Source organism: Sebastes fasciatus, chromosome 16 (genome assembly GCF_043250625.1).
Source record: "Sebastes fasciatus isolate fSebFas1 chromosome 16, fSebFas1.pri, whole genome shotgun sequence".
Lineage (NCBI taxonomy): Eukaryota > Metazoa > Chordata > Actinopteri > Perciformes > Sebastidae > Sebastes > Sebastes fasciatus.
Genome location: NC_133810.1, coordinates 32,317,465 through 32,336,209, shown reverse-complemented (window position 1 = coordinate 32,336,209; position 18,745 = coordinate 32,317,465). Strand labels below are relative to the sequence as shown.

At 40.4% G+C, this 18,745-nt stretch overlaps 1 protein-coding gene across 1 annotated transcript in view; it reads right to left on the bottom strand.

Annotated features, from left to right (window-relative positions):
• LOC141752673 (protein NLRC3-like) overlaps positions 1-18,745 on the bottom strand; it is a 782,294-nt gene that overhangs the window by 83,676 nt on the left and 679,873 nt on the right. Inside the window, exons 41-42 of the mRNA XM_074610793.1 lie at positions 2,999-3,175; positions 1,968-2,141 (exon numbers count right to left, since the gene is read on the bottom strand). Of these exons, the coding sequence (XP_074466894.1) occupies positions 1,968-2,141; positions 2,999-3,175 (351 nt within the window). The remainder of the gene's footprint in view (positions 1-1,967; positions 2,142-2,998; positions 3,176-18,745) is intronic.

Below are 18,745 nucleotides of genomic sequence, written 5' to 3'. Positions count from 1 at the left end.
CTTCTACAGACATCATCCAGATGTCACCACAACATTCATACAGCTGTTCATGTCAACACACATCAATAACATGCTGCTGATCTCTGTGTTCATCTATGTGTGTGTGCTGAAGGATCAATATCAATGATCAGACATTATTAGTGGAACACGTTGAAACAAACAGAAACCAGAGTAATAGTTCTACTTCATTAAAGCTGCAGTAGGCAGTATATATATATATATATTTTTGGCATCATTGGGCAGACATCCCATAATAACCTTTCAGCATATTGTAATTCAAGTGTTCTGAGAGATAACTAGACTCCTGCTCCTCCTCATGGCTCTGTTTACAGGCTTTACAACATCTAGCCCGTGACGGGAGACTTTGACCAATCACAGGTCATTTCAGAGAGAGAGCGTTCCTATTGGCTGAGCTCCGGTCATGTGACCAGAACTTGGCGTTCCCTCACCAGAGTTCACAATGGCAGCTGCGTCACAAACGTTCTCATTTCACAGCTAAACCGTGCACTACAAGATGATTCAGAGAACATGTGAGGAGAGGAATAGACATTAACGTAACAGAATATTGATTCATATCTGATCAGCGCTGTCTAGTTTGACCGTTTGATCAGAGTTCAGAGTGATTGACAGCCGGCTCTCAGAGATAGCAGCTGGACAGCAGACCTCAGATCAGCTCTTACTGCTTGTTTTCCTCCGGTCTGTGGAATCTTGCAGATGCCGTTAGGAGCACCGGAGGACACAGAGGACATAGAGGACACCGGGGGACACGGAGGACACCGGAGGACATGATTTTTTTCAGATTACCTGTCTCATGCACTACTGTCAGGATATAGCAACCGTTTTATCAAAATAACTTTTTTAATCATATTTGCTCCAATCTGCCTCCTGATGCTTTAACTAAACTTGATCAATTTAAAACAGATATTAGTTCAGAGGATCTTCTGTATCCAGATGTGACCATTTACCAACAATGATAAACATTCATTTACTTTAACAACTAACAGTGGACATTTTCTACACTTTCTTTAAAGGGCCTGTTAGTAAGAATCATAATGTCTTGTTAACAGCTTCACCTGTGTCCGTTAAGTCAACTAAAGTCAGCGTCCTGTTGCTGGCGCTTGTGCTCGCTCTACATAGACATGAAGGAGCATCGCTCAATACAGTGAGGAGACACACGTCAGCTAAAAGCACAATATCACTCTATATTTCAGCTGCTTGGCAGTAATGTTAACTGACTAGACGAAGGTCTCTCCATAAATCAATGCTGATCCTAGTGTTGGCTTTTCCCGCCTCAGCCTCCCGACCGCGGCCGGAGGGAACGGGGGAGACGATAACGTTTCTCTCTGCGGAGCCCCGTCACTTCACAAGACACAGGAAACCTCTGTTGGTCTGGAGGAGCTGCAGCAGTTATTTCTGCACAAACGTCCACTGTACATTCACTAGATATTCTCAGAGCTAAACTAACTCTGCTGCAGTGTGGAGTGAGCAGCATGCACGTGAGAGGTGGAGAGAGAGAGAGAGAGAAGGAGCGTGGTGTGTGAGTGAAGGCAGGCAGAGGAGACGAGGAGCAGAGACTCCGGTCCTGGAGACCAAAGCTACGGTCTCCCCCGCGTCCTCCGACCGCGGCCAACACTGTTTAACAGACGGGCTTCACTAGATACAACCAAGAGGTTTTGGTGCTTCACTGGAGTTTGTGTTGGAGTCTGAGTCTGAACAGCGGAGACACACGAGAGACCATGAGACACCGACCAGCAATGATTTATACCTGGAACAAGTTACTAACAGTTTCTTTAAGAAACACAAGTCTTTAGTGACTGCAGACTGAATTTAGTTCAAGAAACATGAAAATATGAAGAAAAGGACATTAACAACTTTATGGATGTAAGTTATGTTTGTACATAAATCAGCTTCAATTGTTAATTAAACATATAAGATCTATAACAGTAACAGAGAATCAGTGAACTGACCCCAGAGTCTCCAGTCTACAGTGTGGACTCTCCAGAAAACCACAGAGGAGCTTCACTCCTGAATCCTTCAGTTTGTTGTTACTCAGCTCCAGCTCTCTCAGATGGGAGGGGTTGGACTTCAGAGCTGAGGCCAGAGAAGCACAGCTGATCTCTGACAAACTGCAGTGAATCAATCTGAATAAAGAATAAATGATGTAAGTTTAGAAGACAACGTTCCTGCTTGAAATCATTCAATGTTTAATAATGTGTTCAGAGCTGAAGAAGGTTTAGAACGTAGAAGTTTAGAAAATGTAAACTCCAAACACCTGAAGCCAACAGGATGCAGGTTAAAAACTGTCAAATACAAACAGTGAAACAGAGCTCTCATTAATATTAATGACAACGTGCTGCTACTTCAATAAAGACGTAGTGACTTCACCTCTTAAACTCTGACAGCTCCACCAGTGGATCCATCTAAACAAACTCATGTTGAGCAGCCAAACATAAATAAGAACCACAGAAACTGATTCAAGATTCAACTCAACATCTCAAAGTTTCTAAAGATGTCAAAGATGTCAGGATGGATTTGGGGAGAAATGTGAACAAAAGATATTTAAGATAAGACATCTAAAATATATATTTTAGGAATAGTGGAGTCATAAAATCAAAGCATCTTCAGTTTAAACTCTTCAGTCAGTAAAAGCATCATAAAGCTTCATAACATTTATAGAAAAAACAAATAGTGAATATATTTGTTATTGTCTGATAGCTGAAATAGAGACTATTTATTTATTCTTCATATTGATGTATTTTTATATAATTTATTTTAACATGATGAAGTCAGGTGTTGTGATTTATGAAGGTTTTAAATGTGTAGCTCAACATTGCTCTGCCACAGTCAATGGACTAAACCACTGAAGAAGAAAATGGACTTTAGCATTAAGATACTCAGTGTGGATCAGTATAATATCAGCCTGATGTCTGCAGTTTAGTGTCACCACAACTTTCATATCATATTAATCTCAGTACACAAGTAAAAAATGGTGTCTGACCTCAGAGACTCCAGTCTACAGCGTGGACTCTCCAGAAAACCAGACAGAAGCTTCACTCCTGAATCCTTCAGGTTGAAGTTTCCTCTCAGATCCAGCTCTCTCAGATGGGAGGGGTTGGACTTCAGAGCTGAGACCAGAGAAGCACAGCTGATCTCTGACAACCAGCAGCCCCTCAATCTGAATAAAGAATAAATGATGAAGATAAAATCACTTCATAATCCAATCAGATGTGTTCAGGTTTTAAATGTGTAGCTCAACATCACTATGTCCTAATCAATGATCTTTTCCCTAAAATGAGTAGAGTGACTTTGTCATTGTGTTATTGTGGATCATCATCATGTCAGCCTTCTACAGACATCATCCAGATGTCACCACAACATTCATACAGCTGTTCATTTCAACACACATCAATAACATGCTGCTGATCTCTGTCAAGTCTGGAATTAGAGGATCAATATTAAATCAGACTTGTTGGACTTCATTACTTCATTTATTACATGGCCTTCTTCTCACTGTATCTGGGAGCTTAGCAGGTTTATGTCATTTACAGGAAAGGTCCACATTTGTTCAAGTGTGTCTATAAACAACAGCCACATGTCATATGTACATTAAAAAGAGTTATTGGTGGCAGTAATCATTCCTCCTGTGAAGTGGTCCCTTCATAACACAACTACACTGTAAGAAATGACTTCAGAAGTTAGACTAAAACTAATATGAAGATTCAGCAGTCTGAGTCGACAAATCAAAGTTACAGACTGTTTAGTACCAACTTCCCTCTTTGAGTTACTAATCCTCCTGCAGCTCAACAAGGAAACTGCCAAACACAACATACTGACTGGATTCATACTAAGGCTGGGCAATATATCCATATTATATCAATATCGTGATATGAGACGAGATATCCTCTTAGATTCTGGATATCCTAATATCTAGGGTTGTCAAAGTTAATCGTTTTAACGCCACTCATTTCTTTAAAGCATCAACACAATCAAACTTTTGGAGGTTGTAGCGGCTCAGTTTTAAAGCTAGAGTGAAGATACTGGTATCATCTGAAACTACAGAACCTGATGAATCCATCAGTACCAACCATGTCAGACTACTACTACTACTACTACTACTACTACTACTACTACTACTACTGGTATCATAGTAAACTAGAGAACCTGATGAATCCATCGGTACCAACCATGTCAGACTAGCTGGTCATGAAGGAGGTTAAATAACGCTCCAAACTAACACTATTATTATATCTATTATTATCTATCTATCTGTTCTATTGTTCCAGTGTGCCTAGAAGCACAAGGCTTTACCTTGTACAAAAAACACATCAAAACGTGCGGGATGATCGGGAAAGGTGTGCTATGACTTTTCTAAGAGATTCGTGCAGCCGTTTCCATAAAAATCCTGTGAAAGTGCGATTTTTTGCTCCATAGGAATGAATGGAGAATCGACGTGAAGAGAGCTCAAAAACACTATATTGTTTTTAGAAAATCAGTCTAACCTGTCTTAAGATGTTTTCTCTCCCCCTCCCCCCCAGCACCAGGCACAATGGTCAAAATTGAATGCGAAATTTTCTAGTTTGTCTTTTACACTCCGTCATTAGATCCACATTACTGATGATTATTTATCAAAAATCTCATTGTGTCAATATTTTGTGAAAGCACCAATGGTCAATCCTACAATATCAATATCGAAGTATTTGGTCAAAAATATTGATTTTGTCCAGGTCACCCAGCCCTAATACGTCTAACTCAGACTGCTGAAGCCTCCGATTAGTTTAAGATCAACGTTACAGGTCATTTTACACACAACAAGACTGTGGATTTAGTCGTCATCTCGTAACACTCAGGTTAAACGGGGATTGCTTCACAGACAGAAGGAATGATGACAGACATCAATAACTCTTTGAATGTACATATGAACATGTGAGTATTGTATTCAGATAGACTTGAAAAGAATATGAACCTGCAAAGATGTTTCTGATGCAGAATATTTATTTGGTTCTTGCTTCAAATAATTAGACAATGCTGACATGAAAACAGAGCACAGTTAGATCTGCTGTCAAAAAGAACGTGGGAATAACTTAGAACCATAGAAACCTCTGATTAGATGGTGTCGTTCATAATCATCACTTATGTGCCTTTAAGTTGGTGCAATACGTGTTTGTTGAAGAGTGTTGCACCTTTAGACATGTTCAAATAGAGAGCTACAGGAATGAGTCCTAAAACCCAGAAATGAGTCAGCATTTTAGCACTTCCTGTTTCCTCGTCTGGAAGTCAATGGGTTTTTAGTTAGATGCCTGAAATAAGGTCTGTGGTTAAAGGTCCAGTGTTTAGGATCTGGTGGTATCTAGTGGTGAGGTGAGAAGATTACAACCAACTGAAGCCTCTCCTGTGTGCCAAGCGTGTTGGAGAGCTACGTTAAAGTCCCTCTCTAGAGCCATCTGGAGCAGAGCCAGTGTGCAGAGAGAGAGTGTACAAACTACATAAACTACAGTCAGTGAACTGACCTCAGAGTCTCCAGTCTACAGTTTGGACTCTCCAGTCCAGCAGAAAGCAGCTTCACTCCTGAATCCTCCAGGTTGTTGTCACTCAGGTCCAGCCCTCTCAGATGGGAGGGGTTGGACTTCAGAGCTGAGGCCACAACTTCACAGAGAGCATCAGAAAGTCTGTGATGACACAAAGATTACAAAATATGTTATTATGAAAGAGGACAGTTTATATTTACGTCATGCATTTGATGACTAAACAGTTTGATATATACTTCTCTGATTAACATTTGCTCCTCACATCAGTGGTTCAGCTAATCTTATCTCACTGTCTGACATGAAACAATAATTCTCATCACTCTCTCTCAAACCTGCAGACTTTTAATCTTTGTTGTTTTTAATCTTGCAGATGAAGAGAGAGAACATGTAGTTACATTGAGGCTTCCCTAATGTCCAGTCTGTCAGTGTGATCTGATCCCAGGTCTGTCTCCACAAAGTTAGCATGAGGCCTTCTTGATTAGAAAGGCATTTTTAAAACTCAGTGAATAAGTAATAATAATACAGTTGATAAAGTTGACCTCTCTTTGCTAGCTACCTGCTGCTGTCAGGTTCACGTCCATAAATGGTAAAATTCAGTGACTGCTGCCAAACGGTAGAGAAATGAAACAGATTGTGTAATAATATTAGACCTGTATGTAATTAAACATTCATATAATTAGATATGTTGATGACTGCATGGCGTTTTGTCATTAACACTCTTTTCTGAGCATCAAACGTATTCAGCTCACAAACACAATTAATGAACCAATGAGGTTTCATTATTTACAACATGATGTCATCAGAAAGATGTTATCAGTGTATCAGCATTAAAAACAGAACATTGATCTTTGGTGTGTTTAAGATCTCCTGATCACCTGAGTTTCCTTCTGTGAGGTACAGAATAAAAGGAAAGACTTAAAAACAAGATGATGGAACACAACTTGACTTCATGAGCAATAAAATGCACCATTGCTCGATCCAACACACTCAGGGGTTTTACAACGACGATCTTTGTCTCGTATGACCAGTAGTTTTTCGGATTTGCGGGTCCGGTCCGGTCCGGTCTGGTCTGGTCCGGTCCAGTCCGGTGTACGAACTTAAACCAGTTTGATTTTATGCTAACAGGCAGAACCGATATTTGTCATTATGACACGTTCTGGCAAATTAAAAAGTATCCTACATCAACAACCTGTGCCGACAGAGTCACAGTGCTAAATCCAGCCTGTATTTGCAATATGACAACGTGATTAACGTAATATTATGATGTTATGTTGGTGTATTAACAAGAAGAGGTTTGTTTACTAGGAAGTTCATGTGTTTTTTGGGGTGATGAGACGAGACATGGCAGAGCTGGTCTCAAAGAAAACTAAAACTGCAGCAACATGGCAACAGTTTGGATTTGAAGCCAACGAAAGAGATGAGCCCAAAAACACACAAGGTAAGGTGTAATGTGGTGCAAGGCCTATTGAAAGCAAACCCCAGCACCAGGGCTCTGATCCCAGGACCGCCCCGACTCCCCGCCGGATCAGCAAACGTTCTGTTGCTGCCGTTACACCGGTTAGACCCAGCGCTCCACCAGACAGCTGATCTTTTGTTCTTTTCATTTGTTTTACCAGGTTCACATGTCGTCTCCATCACCCAAAAACATACATCAGAAAAAACTGTAAAATGTAACAATTATTATAAATAAATAGAATAAGTGTTCATTAACTTGACAGCTAGAAACACAAAGTACTGAAACATTTTGAACTCAACATTTGAAACAGCTCAAGAACATCTGTGACAAAATACAACTGACATATTTATGTAATAAACACGTGGAACACTTATAAGAATATTATATTTTAAGAATAATTTATACTGTGTATATTTGAAGAACTAAACTAGTAATCTACACTGATCTATAAAGTTAATCACATCTGGACTTACTCAGCTGTTCTGCAGTTCCTCTCAGCTGGAAACAGTCTCAGTAGTCCCTCTGGTGTTGTGTTGTACTTCTTCAGGTCCAACTCATCCAGAACCTCCTCTGACATCCGCAGCATGTAGAACAGAGCTGAGCAGTGGATCGCAGAGAGTTCCTTCTTTGATCTGTTCTCTGACTTCAGGAACTCTTGGATCTCCTGATGTACCGAGTGGTCGTTCATCTCCGTCAGACAGTGGAAGATGTTGATGTTGATGTTTATGTGAGAGACTTCATGTCTGTTCTTCTCCTTCAGGTTCTTGATGATTCTCTGGATGGTTTCTGGACTATTGTCTGTCTGACCCAGCAGACCTCCTAAGAGCTTCTGGTTGGACTTCAGAGAGAGGCCATGAAGGAAGCGAACAAACAGGTCCAGGTGGCCATTTCTACTTTCAAGGGATTTCTCCATGGCTCTCTTCAGGAAGTCATCCAGGGTTGAATGATCATAGTCTTCTCCCAGGAAGTCCTTCAGTACCTCTGTGTTCCTGTTTGTGTAACAGTGGATCATGTAGACTGCAGCCAGAAACTCCTGAACGGTCAGGTGAACAAAGCAGTAGACTGTTTTCTGGAAGATCACACTCTCTCTTTTGAAGATCTCTGTACAAACTCCTGAGTACACCGAGGCCTCTGTGACATCCAGACCACACCGCTCCACGTCTTCTTGGTAGAACATGATGTCTCCTTTCTCCAGCTGTTCAAATGCCAGCCTCCCCAGCTTCAGAAGAACTTCCCTGTCAGCCTCCGTCAGCTCCTGTGGACTCGTCTCATGTCCCTCACCGTACTTCTGCTTCTTCCTCTTTGTCTGAACCACCAGGAAGTGTGAGTACATGTCAGTCAGGGTCTTGGGCAGCTTTCTTCTCTGGTCTGTAGTCAACATGTGGTCCAGAACTGTAGCAGTGATCCAGCAGAAGACTGGGATTAGACACATGATGTGGAGGCTCTTGGATGTCTTGATGTGTGAGATGATTCTGCTGGACTGCTCTTCATCACTGAATCTCCTCCTGAAGTACTCCTCCTTCTGGGCGTCAGTGAAGCCTCGTACTTCTGTTACCCTGCCAACACATGCAGGAGGGATCTGATTGGCTGCTGCAGGTCGGGAAGTTATCCAGACGAGAGCTGAGGGAAGCAGTTTCCCCTGGATGAGGTTTGTCAACAGCACGTTGACTGATGACTTCTGGGTGACATCAGACACAACCTTCTTGTTCTTGAAATCCAGTGAAAGTCTGCTTTCATCCAGGCCGTCAAAGATGAACAGAACTTTACAGTCAGCGAGCTTCTCTGCTGTGACCTTCTGTAATGTTGGATGGAAAACATGGAGCAGCATGAGAAGACTGTACTGCTCATCTCTGATCAAGTTCAGCTCCCTGAACGAAAGCAGAACCACCAGACTGACATCTTGGTTTTCCAAGCCCTCTGCCCAGTCCAGAGTGAACTTCAGCACTGAGAAGGTTTTTCCAACGCCAGCGACGCCGTTCGTCAGAACGACTCTGATGTGTCCCTGTTGGTCAGGTAAGGCTTTAAAGATGTCCTGGCACTTGATTGGAGCGTCATGGAGGGTCTTCTTCTTGGAAGCTGTCTCAAGCTGCCTCACCTCATGTTGGGTATTAACCTCTTCACTCTGTCCCTCTGTGATGTAGAGCTCAGTGTAGATCCTGTTGAGGAGGGCTCCACTTCCTGTTTCATCACTTCCTTCAGTTCCTTCAGTCACACGTTCACATCTCTTCTTCAGACTGATCTTATGTTCATCTACAACCTCCTGCAGACCTCTATCTGCTGAAAGAGAGAAACAAAGTTTAAGACAAAACAAAGAAACTCATTATTTCTAATGCCAATATGAAAATAATCAATATAAGAACATATAAAGAAGTAAAGGTTATAAAGTCATCTTCCCTTCTTGAAGTCTAAACTAACGTCAACGTGATTTCTATATTTATTTTTAATAGTTTTTCAACAAGTCGCTCTGCAGGACCAGACGTGTGTTTGTAAGTCAGAGAAGGAGACTGTAGCAGGAAAGATAATGTTGTTCAAAGTCTGTGGCTCCTGTTCAGTTCAGTTCAGTTCAATTTATGTTTATATAGCGTCAAATCATAACAGAAATTATCTTAAGATGCTTTTCATATAGAGCAGGTTTAGACCGTACTCTATCATTTAGAGACCCAACAAGAGATCCCCCATGAGCATGTATTGTTATACGACAATGACAAGAAGATAACTCCCCTTTCATCAGTGTGTCTGTCTGTCTAGGATAGAACAGTGATGTTGTTGCTTTACAGAGATTAATAGTTCTTCATCTTCATCTATGCAGATGGAGAACAAACATCATTCTGATTGGTTGATGCAAAGACGGAGTGCTATCATAAAAACAAAACATACAAATATAAAATGATTTCTCTTGGGTTCAGATTCAGAAAGGAAGTGATGCAGAGCAGATATGTCTGGTGGAGCAGATCTGAAACAGTTGTTACAACAATAGTCAGTGAATTAAAACAACAAGTTTCCAGACATGAAGACATCAGCAGACACATCTACAGTCTTACTTTGGACAGTGCTGGTCTGACTGGCTGTCTGAGGTACAGGTCTTGTTCTGGTCTGACTGGCTGTCTGAGGTCCAGGTCTTGTTCTGGATCTGGACATCAGCTCCTCCACAGAAGCATGACTCCTCTTCATCTTTCTGTGGAGACATTACTTTATTACTAAAATCATGTGTTGATTGTTGGTGAAGAATATCCAGACTTGTCCGACACTGAAGCTCAGATGGTCACAGAGAAGAGTTAAAGTGTTGGTAGTGAATTCAGCATTCAGTCTGTGATGAAGATGTTCCTTTATTTGAACTCTCCTGCTTTAATAAACTAGAATTAGCTGCTTTTCCTGTCTGACTGTCTTATTGAACATTTAGTGATCTGGCTGAAGTGTCTTTATTAAAGAGGAGCAACAGACATTTATAAAACATTGATATTAATCTATTCTAACAAGGAACACCAGAGTTACATGCTGTGTGTCTCAGACTGCTGGTCTACCTCAATATTTAGACCACTTCTAACCTCAGTTCAAACCTAACTAACTCAGACTAAACTACCCAAAGTGACTGTGAATCAGTAAAGGACATAATCAGCTCTCTTTGGCCACTTTTAAATCATTGATATTATTCTGGAGGCTATATAACATGATGGGAGGAAAAAGAACTGCAACTTGCTCATGGACCTCATATTGTGAGGGCACGCCGGGAAACCACAAGGTGGCAGCGTCACATGTCTCTCCTCTACAGTCCACAGGGAGGAAACGGACTCAGACACTTTGGCAGTAAAGTAATAAAATGTTGGATTAACACTCACCCTGCCTCAGTCTACAGTCTTCATCCTTCTGCTCTGTTATTCATCTACAGGAAACCTTTGACCTTTGAGTTTATATATGAGGGCGTGTGTATCACACAAATCAGCTTTATAACACGGAGTGTTCATGAGAATCTCTTTTAGCTTGAACAGGTTGAATTAAAATGAGTTTTGGTCAAATGTTATCTCATTTTAATGTTTAAATCAATGTGGTTAAAGACTAATGTGCTTTTTCAGACTTATATGACTAAGATTCTTCTCAACACCTGGAAAAAAAACTATTGTCTGTTGCATAATAAATAATAATTTAAGCCATTTTCCTGAGTTGCAACTCTTTTTCATAATCCAAACATAGATGGTAGCCAGAGATGACTCTTCTTCTTGCTCAGTTAGTACAACATGAAGCTGCATGTTGAGGAATATAAATCTGTTAGCAGAACGTTTAGTCTTCATCCTCAATGCATCATCATCATCCATCAGGTCAGCTTACAGTAAAAACAGTCTCTTACTTTGACTCTGAGGGTCCAGGTTCATTACTGAAGTCTGGAGTATCCCCCATGGACCGGTCACTCTTCATAGACAGACAGCTGGGTACTGGAGACTCTGCTCTCTGTCTGGACTGAACTCTGCAAACACCAAGATGATTTACTTCACATCATATGAATCTCTTTTTAGGTCATTAAGGTCGCTCTAAACACACAAACTACTGCTGCTGTCGACAATAAGGAGGTTTAAAAGCTTGTTTTCTTAGATTAGATTACATCTTCTCTAGGTGACTGACAGCTGTCACAGATACTAAGAGGAAGAGGTTATTTGATGAAGTCTGTTAAATTGTAGTTGGCAAATACATTTGTGTAGAAATGTGAATATAGCAGCTGTCTTACTTTGTGTCTGAGGGTGCAGGTTCATTACTGAAGTGTAGAGGAATATCTTTAGATATTGCTAAACCAAGCCCTCGGGAAGAGCGCCGGGATCTGAAGCTAATGTTTCGTAGTGGATAAAGGAGCGTTTCAGACAGAGGGTGAATACAGGTATATTCAGGCAGACGGTATGAAACATAATGCAGCATTGTCAGGGTCAACGTAGGCTGCCCTGAACGTTTAAATACAGATCAATAAGATCACTTCCTGAACAGATTCCACCATCAGCAGATGGATTTATTAGTAGTTTAGCTTTATAAATCATGCTAACATCACATATCTGCTGGCGGTTGGTTCGCTTGCTTTCACACCAGAAACGAAACGCTCCCAGAGTTCACTTGGAAGACGACCGAGACCCAACTCTTAAGGTGGACCAGAGTTTGGTTGTTTGGTCTTCACCAGAGTTTGAATGAGCTTTCACACCGGCCCAAACAAACCGTACTAACAGTACAGACCTGAGTTTGTTTTAACCCAACAGAACGGGTCATGAGTGAAAGCAACCTGTTTCACTAGCAAGGGAGTAAATAGAGAGAGAGAAAAGCAGAACAAAGCGTAACCCGCTGACGGGAGCAGTTGATGATGATTATCTCCTTTAGTAGGTCATATATCACGGCTAGTTAAAGATACAACCCAAAGTTCTACCAAAGTTCAGCATCGCTTTAACTGTGATTAGAAGTTACTGGTGACCCAGACCTTTGTCCAGCGATCTCTCTGTCTATTCTACTGCTAATGGAAATATTCATCCTTCTGCTCTGTGATTCATTTACAGGAAACATTTGACCTTTGAGTTCATCTATGAGGGCGTGTGTATCACACAAATCAGATTTATTGTCTGTTGCATAATAAAGAATCATTTAAGCCATTTTCCTGAGTTGCAACTCTTTTTCATAATCCAAACATAGATGGTAGCCAGAGATGACTCTTCTTCTTGATCAGTTAGTACAACATGAAGCTGCATGTTGAGGAATATCAATCTGTTAGCAGAACGTTTAGTCTTCATCCTCAATGCATCATCATCCATCAGGTCAGCTCAGAGTAGAAACAGTCTCTTACTTTGACTCTGAGGGTCCAGGTTCATCACTGAAGAGTAGAGGATGACCTTTGGACCAGTCACTCTTCATAGACAGACAGCTGGGTACTGGAGACTCTGCTCTCCGTCTGGACTGAACTCTGCAAACACCAACATGATTTTATTCACATCACATGAATCCTTGATGAATTCTCTTTTAGGTCATTAAGGTCGCTCTAAACACACAAACTACTGCTGCTGTCAACAATAAGGAGGTTTAAAGGTTTGTAGCCGTTTTCTTAGATTAGATTACATCTTCTCTAGCTGACTGACAGCTGTCACAGACACTAAGAGGAAGAGCTTATTTGACGAAGTCTGTTAAATTTTAGTTGGCAAATACATTTGTGTATAAATGTGAATATAGCAGCTGTCTTACTTTGTGTCTGAGGGTGCAGGTTCATTACTGAAGTCCAGAGGAAGACCTTTAGACCGCTCACTCTTCATAGACAGACGACCGGAGACTAGAGACTCTGCTCTGTCCTCGTCTTCCTCCATCTTCTGATCTGAAGTCAGTCTGAGAGGTCAAACAGAAACATTGACTGTGGACATTTAATACACACAGTATACAGTATAATAAAGCAGCCAGCGCTCCACCTGGTCACTTCTCTTTACCTCTCTGCTTGTTTTCTTGTCTTACAGCAGCTTTAATGAGGATTATTCAGCCAGTCATGACTTTGTGTTCACAGATGAATCAAACTGTTGAGTTCATTCTAACATTTCTCTCCTCTACAGTCCACAGGGAGGAAACTGACTCAGAGACTTTAACAGTAACATAATAAAATGTTGGATTAACACTCACCCTGCTTCAGTCTTCAGTCTTCAGCCCTCGGTCCTCTTCTCAAAATGGAGTCTGGAAAAACTAACTGAACTGAACACTTCCACTTTCTGGTTTCCTTCCTGTTTTCTCATGAGCCTGGATCACAGGATCAGTGTGGCTCCTCCTCTCTTCATTTACAGGAAATCCCTGTCATAGTTCCCTCCCCGTTCATGAGCGTGTTTAAAGTCTTACGTATGTACAGTTTGGATTTGGACCTAAATTCTGTAACGTAATAGAATCCTTTTACAAGACACAACTAGTTCAGTAGCACTCCCTCAGGGTACCTCATCTCTCCATTTACAGGAAACCTTTGACCTCAGAGTTTATCTACGAGTGTGTGTGTGTGTGTGTGTGTGTGTGTGTGTGTGTGTGTGCGTGTGTGTGTGCCTGTGTGTGTGTGTGTGTGTGTGTGTGCGTGTGTGTGTGTGTGTGTGTTGCTCACACTAATCATCTTTTTAATACGGTGTGTTTATGAGAATATCTTTTGTCTTGAACAGGTTGAATTAAAATGAGTTTTGGTCCGATGTTATCTCATTTGTTATCTCAATCATGTCAATAAACCAGTTTAGTTAAATACTAATGTGCTTTTATAGTTGTGTTTTCAGAATTATATCTCTAAGATTTTTCTGAACATCTGGAAGAAAAAATATCATCTCTGTTGCACAATAAAATCATTTCTGAGTTGCAAGTCTTTTTCATGATCTAAACACAGTAGCCAGAAATGACACATCTTCCTTGCTCAATTAGTACAAGAACCTACATTTTGAAATGTATTATATTATTTTCTTATTAGTTATATTTGTATGTTTCTTCCACTATTTCATGTTTCAGCTTTTTTTATTTTTACAAAAAGAGAAAAGACATAAGTAATATCCAGCAACCTGGATTTAGAAATATAATCCCAAATTCTCTACTAGTCAAATGTTAAAGTTACTAGTTTATTGAATTTCACACGTCAGTATTTCAGAGTTAGTAGAAGCTTATCGTTAATGAGTAACTTTAACAATGATGTATTTATATTTCCGTGTCACACTATCAGGTTTCAGATTGACTAAAGAAACAGTCCCAACAGATAACGCCTAGCCTGACTGAGGAGATGATCATGCAGTATAAAGTTTAAATGTTTATATCTCATTCAAAAAGGAACTATGTTAGGGAAAACTGTCTGATAACAACATCCTCGAGTGTTTCCATCTGCAGCTCCTCTTCCTCCACATCTGAGCTGCTGACAAGAAAACACAGTTTAAACACCTCAAATTAAATCAGTAAAACGTTTAAAAAAGAATTGTGCAAATCCTGAACAAACTGTCCACTAGTGTGAAATATTAATATTACAACCTGTAGTGATCACAGTCTCTACATATATGTAGTCCTGTCACAGAGGAAAGTGAACCGACACACTTTAGATTTAACATTTGTTCAACGTGATTTTCTTGATAAATCAGTTTCTACTGTCTGTATTCACATCAGTGTGACTGATATGAGGTCAACTATTCACACCGTGAAGCAGAGAAACCCACTGCATTAAGAACACAACGAGCACAGATGAAGAACAAGAACTCCCAACACCTGCAGCTTCATCACATTCCTGCTGTTTCTAACAAAGACACACCTGCCAGGTGTTATTTACCTGCACTGTACGTAGACAAGGTTTCAGCCATAACTACCTGTACTGTAGGTGTCACAACTAACATTTATCAGACAATTAGACTCAACAACATGAACACAGTGATGCTGATCAGAGAGTATCAATCTGAATTATGATTATCAGCTGAAGAAACACCTCACTGATATTCATTATTAACATTACACAGGACAACCTGACATTTATTGATCAGAGTCAAACTGTTACAACTAAATATACCATTAAAGTTGAACCCAGACTGAGCTGTCTCACCTTAAACAAGCTGATTACTTTAAACACGGAGTATCTTTGATTTATGAAGTAAAGCACTAATGTAATATCATATGAATGACAGCTAAAATCATACTTTTCTTTTGTTAAAAACTACCTCAGGTTACTTCCAAAGCCAGTTTGTGATTATTAATAAAAACGTATTGTGTTGACAACTGTGCAGTGTTGGAGGAAGTATTCAGATCCTAAATAAATGTACTAATACCACACTGTAAAAATACTCTGTCACAAGTAAAAGTCTTGCTTTGAAAATGTTACTTAAGTAAAAGTATGTAAGTATAATCAGGAAAATGTACTCTAAGTATTAAAAGAAAGAAAACGTCCCCTGTGACTGTTAAACTATGACATATTATATCATTAGATAGATTTATATATAATAAAATAATTAAAAAGGAAAAGCAGCAAATCGTCACATTTGTGAAGCTGGAACCATGAAATGATTTTGCTTAAAAAATGACATAATCAAAAATAGTTGCCAATTAATTTCAGTCAATCGATTAATAAGTTAATCGACTAATAGTTTCAGCTGTACATTTTCATATGTTTGTAAAGTAACTAGTAACTAAAGCTGTCAGATAAATGTAGAGCGTAAATGCAGATAAATGGAGTAAGAAGGACAACTTGTCCCTCTGAAATGTCCTGCAGTAGAAGTATAAAGTGGCATGAAAGTAAATGTACTTTCTAACACTGTAACTGTGTAACATTAGGCCATCAAATCAGCAGAAAAACAGGAGATTGATTTATAGAAAATAATCTATTTAAATCACAATATTAGTGAGAAAAATCACAGCTTGATATATTTGTTTAAAATGTTCAGCCCAACTAGCTGTGAAGTAATATTTAAATGTAAAGTGGTTGGTTAACTAGCTACAGCCTCAGTAACATGAGATCTATGTAACATCACCCAGAGAAGGATCTTAACGCCCCCTAGTGGCCACGGTCGGTAACTACACCTGCATCAATATCAAGTTAGAGGAATTACATACAAGACACACTTCCGGTTACATCCTTCAAAATAAAAGAGCAAGAGATGTAGTTATGCTCTTTGTCCACAGGAGGGCAGTGTGATTATGATTTTAATTATAATGATTGTGTCTAACTACAGCTGTTTAGGGTTAGGATTAACAGTAGATTACTTGGTTGCTAGGCGCCGACGCGAGTGGCAGCCTGTCTTAGTAGCTCTCCGTGTTTCTACTTTCGTTGTCTTCTTTTTCGTTACTTTTAACTTTCTACTGCGCTTAGTTTTTGTCAGTGATAGTATACTGCACACTTTATGTAAATAGTTTCCTTTTTCACAGCCGTCTTATTTAGTTATTATATGTAGTTAGCCTGACAAACGGACATGATCGGACAACGGACGGTGTATTCATCTGAAGCGCTCCTCGCCTTTCGGGACCGAGTAGCAGCGCCACCGAAGGATTTACCTGCTGAGATACGGCGACACAGACGGGGATCAAGAGCCGGTGTGATCGTGAGGGGGAGGAGGGAGATTTAAACCCGTCCTGCCTTCAGTGATCATGGGCAATGTGAGATCTCTGGCCAACAAGACGGACGAGCTAGCAGCCCTGGTGAAAGACCAACGGGAATACCGAGAGTCCAGTGTGCTGTGCTTTACGGAGACATGGCTGAAGGGGATTATACCAGACTGCTTAGTGGAACCGGACGGCTTCACGGTGGTGCGAGCTGACAGAGACAAACAGAGCGGTAAACAGAAAGGCGGAGGGCTTGCTGTCTTTGTGAACTCCAGATGGTGTAATCCCAAACACATCACCGTAATTTCATATCATTGCTGGGATGTGATGAGTTCTATGATTTCATATCACTGCTGGGATGTGATGAGTTCTATGATTTCATATCACTGCTGGGATGTGATGAGTTCTATGATTTCATATCACTGCTGGGATGTGATGAGTTCTATGATTTCATATCATTGCTGGGATGTGATGAGTTCTATGATTTCATATCACTGCTGGGATGTGATGAGTTCTATGATTTCATATCACTGTTGGGATGTGATGAGTTCTATGATTTCATATCACTGCTGGGATGTGATGAGTTCTATGATTTCATATCACTGCTGGGATGTGATGAGTTCTATGATTTCATATCACTGCTGGGATGTGATGAGTTCTATGATTTCATATCACTGTTGGGATGTGATGAGTTCTATGATTTCATATCACTGCTGGGATGTGATGAGTTCTATGATTTCATATCACTGTTGGGATGTGATGAGTTCTATGATTTCATATCACTGTTGGGATGTGATGAGTTCTATGATTTCATATCACTGCTGGGATGTGATGAGTTCTATGATTTCATACTGTATCTTCAGAATCACTTGTTTTGTTCTCAGAAGCCGCGGTGCGGACCGTGGAGAGGATCCAGCTGCGTTGTACAGCTCAGTCAACAGAACCTGATGACCACAGGAGGCACCGACTCCCTGTCACCTTTAAATCAGAGTGCATGATGGGATCTCAGAGACCTCAGAGGTCAAACTGGGATCTGGAGAGACGCAAGATTTAGATCTGTTTCTGTTTGTTCTATATTTATTGTTAATACATTTGATCATTTTGCTTACACACATCCATTGCCTCTCTCTCTCTCTCTCTCTCTCTCTCTCTCTCTCTCTCTCTCTCTGCCTCTCTCTCTCTCTCTCTCTCTCTCTGTCTCTCTGTCTCTCTCTCTCTCTCTCTCTCTCTCTCTCTCTCTGTCTCTCTGTCTCTCTCTCTCTCTCTCTCTGTCCCTCTCTCTCTCTCTCTCTCTCTCTGTCTCTCTCTCTCTCTCTCTCTCTGTCTCTCTCTCCTCTCTCTCTCTCCTCTCTCTCTCTCTCTCTCTCTCTCTCTCTGTGACAACTTTATCAATTCATAAAGTTTTCAGAGAAAAGTAAATAAAAAGCGGGTGTAAGGTGATCCACATGTATGCAGAAAATGTTCAAGTATTGATACAGTTCTGCATGAGTCAAGCTTTACCTATATATACAACTTTTTGTAATAACGTTGCAGAGATGTCATACATGCTGATATTACTAATATCTTGGGTGAGGGGGTTTTCTGTGCTCTTGTGCTGCCTGTGATATTCTAGGACACACAGGCCATTTCTTTCACCGCCTGTAGGAAATAATCTTGTGTAGGTAGCCTACTCTATCTTACTGCTTCATTAACAACACTGCTTTAGAACCATGTCCTTTTTAATTGGAATGTCCTGGCC